This window comes from Arachis stenosperma, chromosome 5 (assembly GCF_014773155.1).
Source record: "Arachis stenosperma cultivar V10309 chromosome 5, arast.V10309.gnm1.PFL2, whole genome shotgun sequence".
NCBI classification, from domain to species: Eukaryota; Viridiplantae; Streptophyta; class Magnoliopsida; order Fabales; family Fabaceae; genus Arachis; species Arachis stenosperma.
Window position 1 is genome coordinate 128,633,109 of NC_080381.1, and position 18,402 is coordinate 128,651,510.

The 18,402-nt window shown below is 40.0% G+C and overlaps 1 protein-coding gene and 1 non-coding gene across 2 annotated transcripts; both read right to left on the reverse strand.

Moving 5' to 3' along the window:
• Positions 1–6,589: 6,589 nt before the first annotated feature.
• On the reverse strand, positions 6,590–6,693 carry LOC130984449 (small nucleolar RNA R71). Its single transcript, XR_009088385.1, has one exon. It is a non-coding gene; the product is annotated as a small nucleolar RNA R71 (small nucleolar RNA).
• A 7,226-nt stretch (positions 6,694–13,919) lies between these two features.
• Positions 13,920–14,369, reverse strand: LOC130981378 (glycine-rich cell wall structural protein 1.8-like). Its single transcript, XM_057904968.1, has one exon. It carries the CDS (start codon positions 14,367–14,369, stop codon positions 13,920–13,922), a length of 450 nt encoding a protein of 149 aa, XP_057760951.1.
• Between the last annotated feature and the right edge of the window lie 4,033 nt (positions 14,370–18,402).

Genomic DNA, 18,402 nt, shown 5'->3' on the forward strand with positions numbered 1-18,402 from the left:
AGTCTCCATCACAACAATGATGGAATTTCACTATAATCATCCAGATTACAAGTTGTAAAGTGCTAACCCAACTTACAATGGGATTCCCACAGAATCATGAAACACAACACAGATGTACAAAGGAACTCTAAGACATCTATGGCTTTTTCTTTTAATTTTGCACTCTCTGCCTTTTTCCGCTCTATGGCTTTTTCTTACAAACCTCACTGTTTGCCTTTTTCCATGAGACTCAAGACATGACAAAATTAAACAGAAAAATATTAAACAGAAAACATTGAAGGAGAAGAAGAACTGCTAGCTTAGGTAGCTCTGAGAACTCTGTGTCTTGCACTCTCAAACCTTACTCCTTGCTCCAAACAGTGGCTGTTCTCCCTTTTTAAAGAAGAGAGAAGCCTCCACACTTGAAGCCAACACCCAAACCAACTTCTTCCTCCTTCAAGAAACAGAACCGGTTCGGCCACATAGAGAGAGAAGAGATAACCATGCAAAACCCAACATGCAATTACCTCTAGTCCTTTCTTGATCATCAACCTTCATCAATCCGAGCTCTCCATTCTTGGCTTCCTCTCCAAGATGGATTTCTGGCCCTTGATGCTTCATGACGATGATGACTTCATCTGCTTCAATCTCTGCCTCAGCCATCACTTCGCCACTCTAGCTACTTCCTGTGGTGGTTGAGCAGAATCAAAGACAAGCCATGCTTCAAGAATCTCACCTTGCTGGCCGAATCTTCATCCTTCCTTTTTAGTATGAAGGATCCGAGATTACCTCACCAAATCTTACCAGATTAGGTGATAATCTCAGCCACAGCATACTTTTCTTTTTCTTTTTCGTGCCATCAACTCGATGGTCTTGTAGCTTGTCCTTCCCTTGCTTCGGTAGCTCCATTTTGATTTCAAGGAAGCCATTGTTTCCTGTGTATTAACCGAAGAGAGAAGAAGAAAGAGATGAGAGAGAATATGAAATTAGAGTAAAAGCAATTAAATGAAATGTAGCAAGTTAAAAGAGTTGCTTTTACTTCCCTGGTGGGTTAGCGTGTATCATTAATCATAATGATTCCCATCACATCAAAGTCAATTTCTCTCTCATAGTTCCAAGGCTAGCATATTAATTTTGAAATCCATTCTTAGCAAGCAATGGAATCCGTTGGAAAGCAAGAAGCCTTTATGCTTTCATTTAAACTTGGTTTCGGGCCAGACTTGGAAGCTTTTATCAAAGCAATGTTTGGGCTTGGTAACATTAGGATTTAAATTTGCCCAATAATATTTTCCTTTCGAACCACAGCATGCATAAAACACATTTGGCTTATTGAATTTTGGCCCACTAAAAGCATTTGCTTTCCTGGTAAGTTTGAATCAAACACTGAGCACACAAGAAAGCATTTGGGCTTGCATCAATAACATTCATTCTGGCCCAAATAAAAACCTGCATTACAAAACTAATTTAATCAATATTAAATCCAAAATTAATTTTGCAATTAATTATATTAATAATGTTTAGTCATCACAAATATTAATTTAGAGTTTTCCAAACTCATCAGGGACTAATACTCTCGGTTATAGATTGTAGAATTGTTTGATGATGGATTTTGCGTCGGTTTAGACTATACTACGATTGATTACTTGATAATTTCTATACCGGCAAAAATTCGTTCTTCAAAATGGCGCCGTTGCCGGGGAATGCGCATGAGTGCCATGTTTTTGGTTAATGTAAATATGTGAATATTGTGAATATGTTTGTCTTTTGTTTGTTTGTTAGTTTTTGTTGGTTTTAGATCTCTATTAGTTTTGTTCTTATTTGCCACTATGAATTCTCATCCTTGTGGTTTTGGATATGACTATGACTACTTTGTAGGCGATGAAAACTTGAATGATGGCTCACATTATGGGATAGACGAATTCTCAGGAAGGGAGCCATATCCATATGAGCAATCACCATGGCAACCTTCCCCTTCAAGTTACTACGATGGTAATCCCTCCTATAATGCATATCATTCCTATGGATATGATGACTCTTATCATGGTTATACCGCTCAACCACCATCATTCTACACACCATATTCTCAACCCACATCTTATTTCCACCAATTGCCTACATATGATCCAAATCTATATTCCCCCTACGCATACCCTTGCGACGATTATGAACAAGCAACCCTTGAATCACCACCACTCCAACATCTTTACCTTCCAACCCAAATCCCCATGAATGATACACTTGGTATCATTCTTCAAGAGCAAGAAGAGCTCCAAACCGCCTTCACTAGTTTCACCTCTACCCTCCAAGAATTTACGTCCCGTATAATTCCACCCTCCACCAATAACCAAAACAACTTCCCACCTCAAAGCTTTGATGAATCTCCTTTCCAACCATATCATGATTTCCCCTCTGCGCCACAAACCTCCATGGAAGTATATCAACGTCCATTAATCCAAGAGCAATATGATCCTACTTATGTTAGTAAAGCGGAACAAGAATTAAGGGATCGTTTCAAGGAAGAAATGGATCGACTTCAAGCAACCATCCGTCAAAAGATAGATTCTTGGGATTCATATCACAACTGAAATGAGTTCACGGATGATTGTGAGAAAGCAACCAAAGAGGGAGGTATGAGGGAGACTTTAGAATCTCAAGTTGAGTGCAAGGAAATGGAGCGTATGTTGCAACAAGCGGAGGAAATGAAGATTGTTGAAAATAAAGAAGTGGAAGAAGACCTAAAGGAGGTTGAACAAGAAGAAAGTTCCATCAACGAAAATAACTCAACATCAAGTGACAATGGTGATCTTGTTGAAGCTTCTCCCATCGAATGTGAAACTAATGTTGAGGAGGGTGCTGATGAGCGGATAATTTATACGCTTTTTGGCATTGTTTTTAGATAGTTTTTAGTAAGTTTGAGCTACTTTTAGGGATGTTTTCATTAGTTTTTATGTTAAATTCACATTTCTGGACTTTACTATGAGTTTGTGTGTTTTTCTGTGATTTCAGGTAAATTCTGGCTGAAATTGAGGGACTTGAGCAAAACTCTGAAAAAGGCTGACAAAAGGACTGCTGATGCTGTTGGAATCTGACCTCCCTGCACTCGAAATAGATTTTCTGGAGCTAAAGAACTCCAATTGGCGCGCTCTCAATGGCGTTGGAAAGTAGACATTCAGAGCTTTCCAGCAATATATAATAGTCCGTACTTTATTCGAAGAATGACGACGTAACTTGGCGTTGAACGCCAAGTACATGCTGCTGTCTGGAGTTAAACGCCAGAAAAACGTCATGATCCGGAGTTGAACGCCCAAAACACGTCATAACTCAGAGTTCAACTCCAAGAGAAGCCTCAGCTCGTGGATAGATCAAGCTCAGCCCAAGCACACACCAAGTGGGCCCCGGAAGTGGATTTATGCATCATTTACTTACTCATGTAAACCCTAGTAGCTAGTCTAGTATATATAGGACATTTATCTAGTGTATTAGACATCTTTTGACAGTTTAATCTCTTGACTATTCGGTCACTTGATCATGGAGAGGGCTGGCCATTCAGCCATGCCTGAACCTCTTTTACTTATGTATTTTCAACGGTGGAGTTTCTGCACACCATAGATTAAGGGTGTGGAGCTCTGCTGTACCTCAAGTATTAATGCAATTCCATTGTCTTTTATTCAATTCTCTTTTATTCTTATTCCAAGATATTCATTCGTACCCAAGAACATGATGAATGTGATGATAAGTAACCCTCATTATCATTCTCACTTATGAACGCACGTGATTGACAACCACTTCCGTTCTACATGCAACAAGAGCTTGAATGTGTATCTCTTAGATTCCCCAACAGAATCTTCGTGGTATAAGTTAGATAGATGGCGGCATTCATGAGGATCCGGAAGGTCTAAACCTTGTCTGTGGTATTCCGAGTAGGACTCTATGACTGAATGACTGTGACGAGCTTCAAACTCCTGAAGGCTGGGCGTGATGACAAGCGCAAAAGAATCAAGGGATTCTATTCCAACCTGATTGAGAACCGACAGATGATTAGCCGTGCTGTGACAGAGCATAGGAACGTTTTCACTGAGAGGATGGGATGTAGCCACTGACAATGGTGATGCCCTACATACAGCTTGCCATGGAAAGGAGTAAGAAGGATTGAGTTGAAGCAGTGGGAGAGCAGGCATCCTTGAGCCATACAGTATCTCCATATGCTTATCTGAAATTCCTACCAATGAATCTGCATAAGTATTCTATCCTTTTTATTATTTATTTTCTTATTTCTATTTTCGAAAACCCATAAACCAATTTAATCTGCCTAACTGAGATTTACAAGGTGACCATAGCTTGCTTCATACCAACAATCTCTGTGGGATCGACCCTTACTCACGTAAGGTTTATTACTTGGACGACCCAGTACACTTGCTGGTTAGTTGAACGGAGTTGTGTTCACTCGTGCCAATTTCAAATTCCATATAAAATAAAGAATACAATATTGTGAGTATCATACAAGTACAAAGAGCATGGATCACAATTTCGTCCACCAAGTTTTTGGCGCCGTTGCCGGGGATTGTTCGAGTATGGACAACTGACGGTTCATCTTGTTGCTCAGATTAGGTAATTTTCTTTTCAAAAATCTTTTTCAAAAATTTTTCTTTTATTTTTCGCTTTTCCAAAAATGTTTTTCGAAAACAAAAATTAATAAAAATCCAAAAAAAATTAGAAAATCATAAAAATAAAAAATATTCTATGTTCTTGTTTGAATCTTGTGTTAATTTTTAAGTTTGGTGTCAATTGCATGCTTTTAAAATTTTTCTTGCATTTTTTTCGAAAATCCCATGCATTCATAGTGTTCTTCATGATCTTCAAGTTGTTCTTGACAAGTCTTCTTGTTTGATCTTGATGTTTTCTTGTTTTGTATTGTTTGTTGTTTTTCATGTGCATTTTTTGTTTGTTAGAATCTATGTATAAAAAAATTTCTAAGTTTGGTGTCTTGCATGTTTTCTTTGCATCAAAAATTTTTCAAAATTATGTTCTTGATGTTCATCTTGATCTTCAAAGTGTTCTTGGTGTTCATCTTGACATTCATAGCATTCTTGCATGCATTCATTGTTTTGATCTAAAAATTTCATGCATTGAGTATTTTTGTTGTTTTTCTCTCTCATAATTAAAAATTTCAAAAATCAAAAAAATATCTTTTCCTTATTTCCCTCCAAATTTTCAAAATTTTGGGTTGACTTGGTCAAAAATTTTTAAAAATTAGTTGTTTCTTACAAGTCAAGTCAAAATTTCAATTTTAAAAATCTTATCTTTTCAAAATCTTTTTCAAAAATCATATCTTTTTCATTTTTTTTCTATTTTTCGAAAATTTCAAAATTATTTTTCAAAATATTTTCAAAAATCTTTTTCCTATCTTTACATCTAATTTTCGAAAATTCACTAACAATTAATGTGATTGGTTCAAAAATTTGAAGTTTGTTACTTTCTTGTTAAGAAAGGTTCAATCTTTAAGTTCTAGAATCTTATCTTGTAGTTTCTTGTTAGTGAAGTAAATAATTTCAAATTTTTAAAATTAAATCTTTTTATCTTTTATCTTATCTTTTTCAAAAATTTTATCTTTTTCAAAATTTGATTTCAAAATATCTTATCTAACTTCTTATCTTCTTATCTTTTTAAAAATTTGATTTCAAATCTTTTTCAATCAACCAACTAACTTTTTGTTTGTTTCTTATCTTTTTCAAAACTACCTAACTACTTATCCCTCTCTAATTTTCGAAAATTCTCCCTCTCTTTTTCAAAAATTCTTTTTAATTGTTTTAAATTTTAATTTTAATTATCTATTATATTTAATTTTCGAAAATCACTAACCTCTTTTTTAAAACTATTTTCGAAATTCTCTTTCTCTCTTCTTCTTCTATTTAATTAATTAATTACTAACACTTCTCTTCACCTCCCTTCATCCAAAAATCCGAATCCATCCTTCTTCTTTCTTATACCCCTTTCTTCTTCTACTAACATAAAGGAATCTCTATACTGTGACATAGAGGATTCCTCTTTCTTTTCTTGTTTTCTTCTCCTTCATATGAGCAGGAACAGGGAAAAGGGCACTCTTGTTGAAGTTGATCCAGAACCTGAAAGGACTCTGAAGAGAAAATTAAGAGAAGCTAAATTACAACAATCCAGAAACAACCTTTCAGAAATTTTTGAACAAGAGAAGGAGATGGCAGCCGAAAATAATAATAATAATGCAAGGAGAATGCTTGGTGACTTCACAAAGCCAACGTCCAAGTTTGATGGAAGAAGCATCTCCATTCCTGCCATTGGAGCCAATAACTTTGAGCTTAAGCCTCAACTAGTTGCTTTAATGCAACAAAACTGCAAGTTTTATGGACTTCCATCTGAAGATCCTTATCAGTTTTTAATTGAGTTCTTGCAGATCTGTGAGACTGTAAAGACGAATGGAGTTGATCCTGAAGTCTACAGACTCATGCTTTTCCCTTTTGCTGTAAGAGACAGAGCTAGAATATGGTTGGATTCACAACCTAAGGATAGCCTGGACTCCTGGGATAAGCTGGTCACTGCTTTCTTGGATAAATTCTTTCCTCCTCAAAAGCTGAGCAAGCTGAGAGTGGATGTTCAAACCTTCAAACAAAAAGATGGTGAATCCCTCTATGAAGCTTGGGAAAGATACAAGTAGCTGACCAAAAGATGTCCATCTGACATGTTTTCAGAATGGACCCTATTAGATATATTCTATTATGGTCTCTCTGAATTTTCGAAAATGTCATTGGACCATTCTGCAGGTGGATCTATTCACCTGAAGAAAACGCCTGAAGAGGCACAAGAACTCATTGACATGGTTGCAAATAACCAGTTCATGTATACCTCTGAGAGGAATTCTGTGAATAATGGGATACCTCAGAAGAAAGGAGTTCTTGAAATTGATGCTCTGAATGCCATATTGGCTCAGAACAAAATGTTGACTCAACAGGTCAACATAATCTCTCAAAATCTGAATGGATTGCAATATGTATCCAACAGTACTAGAGAGACAGCTTTTAAAGAAGCTTATGATCCTAAGAACCCTGCCATGGCAGAGGTCAATTACATGGGTGAACCTTATGGAAACACCTATAACCCATCATGGAGAAATCATCCAAATTTCTCCTGGAAGGATCAACAAAAGCCTCAACAAGGCTTTAACAATGGTGGACGCAATAGGCTGGGCAATAGCAAGCCATATCCATCATCTTCTCAGCAACAGACAGAGAATTCTGAACAAAACAATTCTAATTTAGCCAGTATAGTCTCTGATCTGTCAAAGGCCACTTTCAGTTTCATGAATGAAACAAGATCCTCCATTAGAAATCTGGAGGCACAAGTGGGCCAGCTGAGCAAGAAAGTTATTGAAACTCCTCCCAGTGTTCTCCCAAGCAATACAGAAGAGAATCCAAAATGAGAGTGCAAGGCCATTGATGTGATCAATGTGGCCGAATGCACAAGGGAGGAGGGGGACGAAAATCCTAGTGAGGAAGACCTCTTGGGACGTCCCTCAAGCAAGAAGGAGTTTCCTATTAAGGATCCAGAGGAATCTGAGGCTCATCTAGAGACCATAGAGATTCCATTAAACCTCCTTCTGCCATTCATGAGCTCTGAAGACTATTCTTCCTCTGAAGAGGATGAAAATGTGACTGGAGAGCAAGTTGCTCAATATTTAGGAGCTATCATGAAGCTGAATGCCAAGCTGTTTGGTAATGAGACTTGGGAAAGTGAACCTCCCTTGCTCATTAGTGAACTAGATACTTGGATTCAGAAAACTCTACCTCAAAAGAAGCAAGATCCTGGCAAGTTCTCAATACCTTGTACCATTGGCACCATGAGCTTTGAAAAAGCTCTATGTGATCTGGGGTCAGGGATAAATCTTATGCCACTCTCTGTAATGGAGAAGCTGGGGATCATTGAGGTACAACCTGCCTTATTCTCATTACAATTGGCAGACAAGTCAATAAGACAAGCTTATGGAATAGTAGAGGACGTGCTAGTAAAGGTTGAAGGCCTTTACATCCCTGCTGATTTCATAACCCTAGACACTAGGAAGGAAGATGATGAATGCATCATCCTAGGAAGACCTTTCCTAGCCACAGCAGGAGCTGTGATAGATGTCAACAGAGGTGAGTTAGTCCTTCAATTGAATGGGGACTACCTTGTGTTTAAGGCACATGGCCATCCCTCTGTGACAAAAGAGAGTAAGCATGAAGAGCTTCTCTCAATTCAGAGTCAAGAAGAGCCCACACAGTCAAACTCTAAGTTTGGTGTTATGAGGCCACAACCAAACTCTAAGTTTGGTGTTCAAACCCCATATCCAAACTCTAAGTTTGGTGTTGGGACTACACACTAAAATTGACCTGATCACCTTGTGGCTCCATGAGAGCCACTGTCAAGCTATTGACATTAAAGAAGCGCTTGTTGGGAGGCAACCCAATTTTATTTATCTAATTTTATTTTATTTTGTTTCTTTGTTATTTTTGTGTTTAATTAGGTACATGATCATGAGGAGTCACGAAAAAAATCAAAAAATTAAAAAACAGAGTCAAAAACAGAAGAAAAAAATGTTCACCCTGGAGGTAGCGCAGACTGGCGTTCAACGCCAGTAAGATGCATCTGGCTGGCGTTCAACGCCAGAACAGAGCACCATTCTGGCGCTGAACGCCAGAAACAAGCAACAACCTGGCGTTAAACGCCAGGAATGTGCACAGAGAGGACAAACTGGCGCTGAACGCCAGTAACAAGCATGAAACTGGCGTTCAACGCCAGAAACATGCATTACATGGGCGTTGAACGCCCAGAACGTGCACCAATGGGCGTTTAAACGCCAGAATGGTGTGCCAAGGCAATTTACATGCCTATTTGGTGCAGGGATGGAATTCCTTGACACCTCAGGACCTGTGGACCCCACAGGATCATCTCAGGATCTGTGGACCTCACAGGATCCCCACCTACCTCGCCCTCTCTCTTTCCATTCATGGTCATCCCTTCTATTTTTCATTCACCACCTACATCTATCCACTCTTCCCCATACACCCCACCTACCTTTATCATTCAACTTCTCTTTCCCACCCAATCCCACCCATATAGCCGAATTCCTCTCTCCCTCTCTACCATATTTTCTTCTTCTTCTTCTTCTCTTCTTTCTTCTCTTGCTCGAGGGCGAGCAATATTTTAAGTTTGGTGTGGTAAAAGCATAGCTTTTTGCTTTTCCATTACCATTAATGGCACCTAAGGCCAGAGAAACCTCAAAGGGAAGACAAAAAGCTTCCACCTCTGAGTCATGGGAGATGGAAAGACTAATATAAGCCGTCATAGCTCAGTGGTAGAACATGTGGTTGCAAATCAAGAGATCCCTGAGATACCTCAGGGGATAAGTTTTCCTCCAAACAACTATTGGGAGCAACTCAACACTTCTTTAGAATGTTTGAGTCACAATGTGGAACAATTAAGGGTGGAACATCATGAGCACTCCATCATTCTCCAAGAAATAAGAGAAGATCAAAGAGCAATGAGGGAGGAGCAACAAAGGCAAGGAAGGGACATAGAAGAGCTAAAGAACACCATTGGTTCTTCAAGAAGGCGCCACCCTCATTCAGGTGGATTCATTCCTGGTTCTTATTTCTTTCTGCTTTTCAGTTTTTAATGTTGTGTTTATCTATGTTTTGTGTCTTTATTTCATGATCATTAGTATGTAACCATGCCTTAAAGCTATGAATAAAATCCATTAATCCTTCACCTCTCTTAAATGAAAAATGTTTTAATTCAAAAGAACAAGAAGTACATAAATTTCGAAAATAGCTCTTGAATTTAATTTAATTATATTGATGTGGTGACAATACTTCTGTTTTCTGAATGAATGCTTGAACAGTGCATATGTCTTTTGATCTTGTTGTTTATGAATGTTAAAATTGTTGGCTCTTGAAAGAATGATGAACAAAGAGAAATGTTATTGATGATCTGAAAAATCATGAATTGATTCTTGAAGCAAGAAAAAGCAGTGAAAAAAAAAAAGAAGCATTCGAAAAAAAAATTAAAAAAATATATATATAGAAAGAAAAAGAAGGAGCAGTAGAAAAAGCCAATAACCCTTAAAACCAAAAGGCAAGAGTAGCAAGGATCCAAGGCTTTGAGTATTAATGGATAGGAGGACCCAAGGAAATAAAATCCAGGCCTAAGCGGCTAAATCAAGCTGTCCCTAACCATGTGCTTGTGTCATGAAGGTCCAAGTGAAAAGCTTGAGACTGAGTGGTTAAAGTCGTGATCCAAAGCAAAAGAGTGTGCTTAAGAGCTCTGGACACCACTAACTGGGGACTCTAGCAAAGCTGAGTCACAATCTGAAAAGGTTCACCCAGTTATGTGTCTATGGCATTGATGTATCCGGTGGTAATACTGGAAAACAAAGTGCTTAGGGCCACAGCCAAGACTCATAAGTAGCTGTGTTCAAGAATCAACATGCGTAACTAAGAAAGTCAATAACACTATCCGAAATTCTAAGTTCCTAGAGAAGCCAATCATTCTAAACTTCAAAGGAAAAAGTGAGATGCCAAAACTATTCAGAAGCAAAAAGCTACAAGTCCCGCTCATCTAATTATAATTAATATTCATTGATATTCTGGAATTTATAGTATATTCTCTTCTTTTTATCCTATTTGATTTTCAGTTGCTTGGGGACAAGCAACAATTTAAGTTTGGTGTTGTGATGAGCGGATAATTTATACGCTTTTTGGCATTGTTTTTAGATAGTTTTTAGTAAGTTTGAGCTACTTTTAGGGATGTTTTCATTAGTTTTTATGTTAAATTCACATTTCTGGACTTTACTATGAGTTTGTGTGTTTTTCTGTGATTTCAGGTAAATTCTGGCTGAAATTGAGGGACTTGAGCAAAACTCTGAAAAAGGCTGACAAAAGGACTGCTGATGCTGTTGGAATCTGACCTCCCTACACTCGAAATGGATTTTCTGGAGCTACAGAACTCCAATTGGCGCGCTCTCAACGGCGTTGGAAAGTAGACATCCAGAGCTTTCCAGCAATATATAATAGTCCATACTTTATTCGAAGAATGACGACGTAACTTGGCGTTGAACGCCAAGTACATGCTGCTGTCTGGAGTTAAACGCCAGAAAAACGTCATGATCCGGAGTTGAACGCCCAAAACACGTCATAACTCAGAGTTCAACTCCAAGAGAAGCCTCAGCTCGTGGATAGATCAAGCTCAGCCCAAGCACACACCAAGTGGGCCCCGGAAGTGGATTTATGCATCATTTACTTACTCATGTAAACCCTAGTAGCCAGTCTAGTATATATAGGACATTTATCTAGTGTATTAGACATCTTTTGACAGTTTAATCTCTTGACTATTCGGTCACTTGATCATGGAGAGGGCTGGCCATTCGGCCATGCCTGAACCTCTTTTACTTATGTATTTTCAACGGTGGAGTTTCTGCATACCATAGATTAAGGGTGTGGAGCTCTGCTGTACCTCAAGTATTAATGCAATTCCATTGTCTTTTATTCAATTCTCTTTTATTCTTATTCCAAGATATTCATTCGTACCCAAGAACATGATGAATGTGATGATAAGTAACCCTCATTATCATTCTCACTTATGAACGCACGTGATTGACAACCACTTCCGTTCTACATGCAACAAGAGCTTGAATGTGTATCTCTTAGATTCTCCAACAGAATCTTCGTGGTATAAGTTAGATAGATGGCGGCATTCATGAGGATCCGGAAGGTCTAAACCTTGTCTGTGGTATTCCGAGTAGGACTCTATGACTGAATGACTGTGACGAGCTTCAAACTCCTGAAGGCTGGGCGTGATGACAAGCGCAAAAGAATCAAGGGATTCTATTCCAACCTGATTGAGAACCGACAGATGATTAGCCGTGCTATGACAGAGCATAGGAACGTTTTCACTGAGAGGATGGGATGTAGCCACTGACAACGGTGATGCCCTACATACAGCTTGCCATGGAAAGGAGTAAGAAGGATTGAGTTGAAGCAGTGGGAGAGCAGGCGTCCTTGAGCCATACAGTATCTCCATATGCTTATCTGAAATTTCTACCAATGAATCTGCATAAGTATTCTATCCTTTTTATTATTTATTTTCTTATTTCTATTTTTGAAAACCCATAAACCAATTTAATCTGCCTAACTGAGATTTACAAGGTGACCATAGCTTGCTTCATACCAACAATCTCTGTGGGATCGACCCTTACTCACGTAAGGTTTATTACTTGGACGACCCAGTACACTTGCTGGTTAGTTGAACGGAGTTGTGTTCACTCGTGCCAATTTCAAATTCCATATAAAATAAAGAATACAATATTGTGAGTATCATACAAGTACAAAGAGCATGGATCACAATTTCGTCCACCAGGTGCGCAACCTCCAACACATGACTTGATCAATGATAAAGGTTTGAAGGAAGCTAGCAAACAAGAAGAATTTAAAGAAAGTTATCAAAAGATGGAAATCATCATGGAGGAGCCAAAGGAAGTGGAACCTACAATGTTAAGACCATTGGATATCTTCCTTGCTAAGTCGCCGTCCCAATCACAAATTGAGTGGGTAATCATCTCATCCTTTAATTTTCTTGGCCCATATCAATATGCATTGTTAGAAACGGACGGTCAACTTAGAGCTCTTTGTGGGCTAGAGGGTAAGAACGGATTAGATGTCGGTGGACAATTTGAATCAAGGTGCATAAAGGATGGAATATCAAACTTTGAGTCTCAAAGGTGGAGTGAAGCCAAATTCAATGGGATTAGGATGATGAGTATGAGTTACAAGGAGAATTCAATAAGTTTGTCACCCTATTGGAAGCATGAAGATCAAGAAGAAAAGGAGTTGACAAATAAAGTATGGGACCCCGGCACATACATAAAGCACTATCAACTTAGGGACCTTGTTACTTGCTTAGGCCCTCTTGATGGCCTTGTACGTTTAAATTGGGATCCCGGAGGCTATTGGAAGAGCAAACACTGGTGGGGATTCGAAGAGGAGTTCAAGCATAAGCCACCCTAGCAAGGACTCCACCAAATGTCCAACTTAAGGACTTAAACTAAAAGTGCTAGGTGGGAGACACCCCACCATGGTAAACTCTTTCCATACTCTTTTAATTTGGCTTAATAAGAGAGTTGAGTTACCATTGTAGGTAGGTCTTCATTTCATAATTAGCTTGTTTGTGTACATTAGTTGCTAGCATATTAACATGTATGTGTGCTTAGTAGAAATAGAATAAATCTCAAAAACCAACTTGCATTTTAAAAGTGTGTGATTTTGACTAAATAAGGAGTTGTAGGCACCATGGGGAGTCCTTGGAAAATTTAGAGCTTTTAGGCAAATAAAAATAAAAAAAAGGGGGTGGACGCGCGCGCACGCTGTACGCGCACGCGTCCATGAGCGGATGCATCATCACCCATAATCCAGAGAGTTGGGCCTTTCCTAGGCCAGCGTTGTGCCTCAAGCCCAATTCACTCCACGCGTACGCGCACTACGTGCGTCCGCGTCTATACAACTATAGAGAAAAGCACGCGTACGCGCACCTGCCGCGTACGCGTCGAATTGCTGCTGCAAGATCTTGCGCCAAGCCCCAGAGAGTTAAGCCAGCTCTGGGCCATCCTTAAGCCCCTGGCCCAACTCAACTCGCGCGGACGCGCACATGCCGCGTACGCGCAGACCTAAGTAGTGCAACCTCCAGGCCATTGACCAGAGAGTTAGGCCTCATATGGGCCAACCTTAAGCCTCCAGCCCAACTCCTTGTACGTGTGCGCGCACGGTACGCGCACGCGTCTTTACCTACTTTGATCTTCCGCGCCTAAGCGCGCTGTACGCGCACGCGTAGGTCCCTAGTTTCATCAATGCACGCGGACGCGCAAGGTGCGCGCCCGCGTCGTTTCAAAATGATGATAACCTAATGCGCAACGAGCATTGCGCAGTCGCGCACTTCTTCCCCCCAACCATCCTCTTCCCCATTCCACCATCTTCTTCTCCTCCCTCACCGCAACCACCTTCATCACCGCCGACGGTTGCGCCGCCGCCACCGGCTACCCTCCCTCTCATCCTTCTTCTTCTCCCTGTCACCACCTCCCCCATCTCCGATTTCCCTCTTACTCCTCCATAACCGCCGCTGACAGCGCCGGCCACTGCCATCACACTGCCGGTTTCCCTCTCTCTCCTCACGCCCACTCCCATTCGCTCTCTCTCTCTCATCCACTCGCCGCCACTCACTCTCTCCCTCTGCTCTCTTGCAAAACCGCCGCCGCTGCCATCTTCACCGCCACCGTCCACGGCGGCACCTCTCATTGATTCTGCCGCCCCTGCCCCAGTCCCATTTCCCCTTTCCATTCTCGGTTCTTCCTCGCTCCCAGGTTCCTGCTCCAATTTCTATTCTCCTTAATTGTTCATTTCTGCTAATTACTGTAATTTTCTATTCGTTAGTCTGAATTCAAATGTTGTATGTTAGGATTAGTTAGAAATAATTGTGGTTAGGTAGCTAAGGCTGGATAGAGGATTCTAGGCCTGATAAGTGCTCCGTTTATGTTTATTTTCTGTTTGTTTGCTTGACTGATGTGTGCTAGTTTTAAGTTGCTCTATATGCAATCTGTGTTACTTGGATGCTATCTCGTTGCTACTGTGATTAATTGATACTGTTATGATGTTGTTTGTGCTATTTTGCTACCCGGGAACGTCCAATTTTAAGCCGAGATGCTGCCCAATTTTCAAGAAATTTAATCTCATTTTGATCTTTATTACGAATTTGGGCTAATTCTCGTTTTTTTTCGACTTCCGGGATTTGCATTAAAGATTGTAAACATGATTTGTGTGCTTAAAAGGTGCATCTCTCATCATACTACTAATTTCCAATTCCACTTTTCCAAATCACTGACTTCTTTACTTACCAACTTCACTCTTACTTGCATTTTAACCCTTTTGACCATTCTTTTGAGTCATGATGATGAACATGCCTATTCCTTGAGAATTGTTCACATTGTTTGAAACATTGAATTCCTGGTTTACAGCTATGTTTTTTTGTCTTACCTGTTGTCCATGTTTCAAAGTTTTATTCACATCATGTTTGCTTGCCATCTATTTTACATCCTGAACATGTTTACTCACTTCGTGCTAAGTGCTTAATTGCCTATATTCTATTCTATTTTTCAGGATGTCGGAAAAAAGGAAAGGAAAAGCATCATCTTCCAAAAAGAGAAAAAAAAAACACCAAACCCCACTTTTGTTTCACTGCTTGCCTATGCTCAAAACCCTCTGAATGACATAGATAAAGCAAACCAACTACTACCGGCTCAGGATACGGTCAAATTTCCCAATCTCTATTGTGAACTCAGATTCCCAAGTTACAATTCAAAGAATCTGAATACTGAGAAGAAGCTGGTTATTCCATCAGATTTGACCGACATCATCCACCAGCGTATTGACCGGATGGGTTTGGCCTTCCTGGATAGGGAATTGAGCCGGGTGAACCAATCTTGGGTGCAGGAGTTCTACTGCAATTTCTTCCGCCACACCCTTGATTCGGTACTTGTTAGGGGGATTGAGGTACCCATCACAGAGCAGGCCATAGAGGATGCCCTTACTTGCCGGCCTAAGACCAGTGACACTGATGCCTTCATGCAGGCCGAGATAGACCTTCATTGCATGACTTTTGATTTTGAGGCATTGAGGGCAGTAGTAGCTACTCCGGATGCTCCTTGGGTTATGGATGCCGATAACACGGCACCCAAGGGGATGCACTTTAGTTATCTGAGTCGAGAGGCCAAGACTTGGCAGCAGATCTTCGCTCATTACGTCATGCCTACGACTCACTTCACAGAGATCCCAGTTGCTATGTTGACCCTGATCAGCTGTGTGATGGAGGGGAAAGAGGTTTATTACCCCCAACTGATCAGGCGGTTCATGTGGAGAGCCCACATCCAAGGTCTCTTTCCTTTTCCGGTCTTGGTCACTCAGATGATTCAGCGGGCCGGAGTTCCGTGGCACCAGGATGATGTATCACCACCTCCACCGCTCCCTCAGAAGGAGCTAGTTACTATTCCGTGGGGATCCTGGGTGCACGAGAGGCTCGCCTCGCGCCGTCGATCTCGAGCCAGATCAGCAGTTGAGGGAGCTGGACCCTCTTCATCGTCAGCCCCTGCAGGAGCATCTACCGCAGCCGCACCTCAGCCGATTTACTTGTTAGTTCAGCGTCTCTTCCGGTACATGGAGCGCAGCAAGCGCCAGATCATGCGTCGCCTGGATCGGATTGACCAGATGTTTGTGGCCCAGGGCCTTGAGCTGCCCCCTCTACCAGAGTCTTCCGGTTCCGATGAGGAGACCCTTGAGGAGGAGCACGCATATTTACAGACTGAGGGTATTCAGGCGGATGAGCCAGCATATATGGAGGCACCACCTCAGACACAGGAGTCTCAGCCGGTACCGCAGCCGCAGCCAGAGCCTATCGGTGTACCTATCCCTGCTCCTCAGGATTAGCATCGAGGACGATGCTTGATCTTAAGTATGGGGAGGTAGCCGGTGGCATCATTAGATACCGGTGAACATTTTGGCCACTTTTTTTTTAGCTATCTTACTTTGCACACTCTTTGTATATATTTGATGTATTTTGAGTTTATTTTGGATACTTTTACTGCTTGATATTTTTACTACTTATTTTGGATTTATTTTGGATTTTAGATACTTTGATGCTTATGGATATCCTTAGATGTTTTAGATGATAGATTTCATACTTTTACTTTTAGTTGAATTTCTCTTTATACATTTTTGCATATCTTTCTTTTTAGTTCGTGGTTGTGATTAGAAATCATACTTTGACTTGCAAACACTTAGTCACCCTTTTTGCATAAGAAATTGGTTTTAAGTGAAAAAGGAAAGGGTGAACTAAGAAATTTTTAAATTTTTCAATCACAACAATGCTTAGTCAAATATTGAAATTTTCCAAGAAGTTTAAATATAGAGCATTGACCCAATTGATTGAAAGAAAATTTTTGATGGAACTTGCTTGAATTTCATACTTTGTGAATCATGTATTGAATTAAGAACACAAGCTTGTGAGACTTGAGCCTATTGATGTGGTTACATTTTATAACCACCTATCTTCCTTCTTGTGTGAAATTACTTTCTTTCTATGATTGTGACCCTTGATTTGCTTGATTCTATATGTCCATTTATTTCTTGTATTTATGCATTTATATGATTGGGGCCATTATTTCATTAACCCACTTACCCAAATAGCCAACCTTTTACTCTCCATTGTTAGCCAATTTTGAGCCTATGCTTGACCAACTTATTCTCAATTTAGCACATTACAAGCCCAAGGCGGAAAACCAATAAAAGTCCTTGTTTGGATCCTTGATTAGCCTAGGCTAGTGAGAGTGTTTATTATTCAAAGTTGGTGAGGCTTGGGAACATTGGATGGGATAAAAGGGGTAGTACACTTTCATGTTTAGGAATTGGGTACATACTCATGTATTGATTAAATGAATAGACCTTATGCATTGATGTTCTTGTATATAGTTTGACAAAAGAAAAAAGGAATGAAAAGAAAAAAAAAAGAGAAATAAAAGTGAAAATGAGAAAAACAAAAGAAAAAGAAAAGAAAAGAAAAAGGAAAAAAATTGTATATGGAAAAAGAAGGAAAAATAATAAAGAGGGGACAAAATATCCCAAAGTGAAGTCAATAAAAAGGAATCAATGCATAGGTGTTATGAATCAAATAAGGATGCATGAATATGTAAGAAAAAGTGAAGAATGGGTAGTTAGAATAGTTTGAACTTGTATAGGTCATTATATAGTTGGGTGGGTGGTGCGCGAAATTGTGAACAATACTTTTCACAACTCTCATAATCCCTGGTCATGAACTCCAAAAACTTGGTGGTTCAATTCCATGGCATTACACAACTTCGCACAACTAACCAGCAAGTGCACTGGGTCGTCCAAGTAATACCTTACGTGAGTAAGGGTCGATCCCACGGAGATTGTTAGCATTGAAGCAAGCTATGGTCATCTTGTAAATCTTAGTCAGGCAAACTCAAATGTATATGATGATGAACGAAAATAATATAAAAGATAAAGATAGTGATACTTATGTATATCATTGGTGTAAGAGCTTCAGACAAGTGTATGAAGATGCCTTCCCTTCTGTCTCTCTGCTTTCCTACTGTCTTCATCCAATCCTTCTTACTCCTTTCCATGGCAAGCTCGTGTAGGGTTTCACTGTTGTCAGCAGCTACCTCCCATCCTCTCAGTGAAAGCGATTGCATATGCTCCGTCACAGCATAGCGGAATTCATCTGTCGGTTCTCAATCAGACCGGAATAGAATCCATTGATTCTTTTGGCGTCTGTCACTAACGCCCCGCCCTCAGGAGT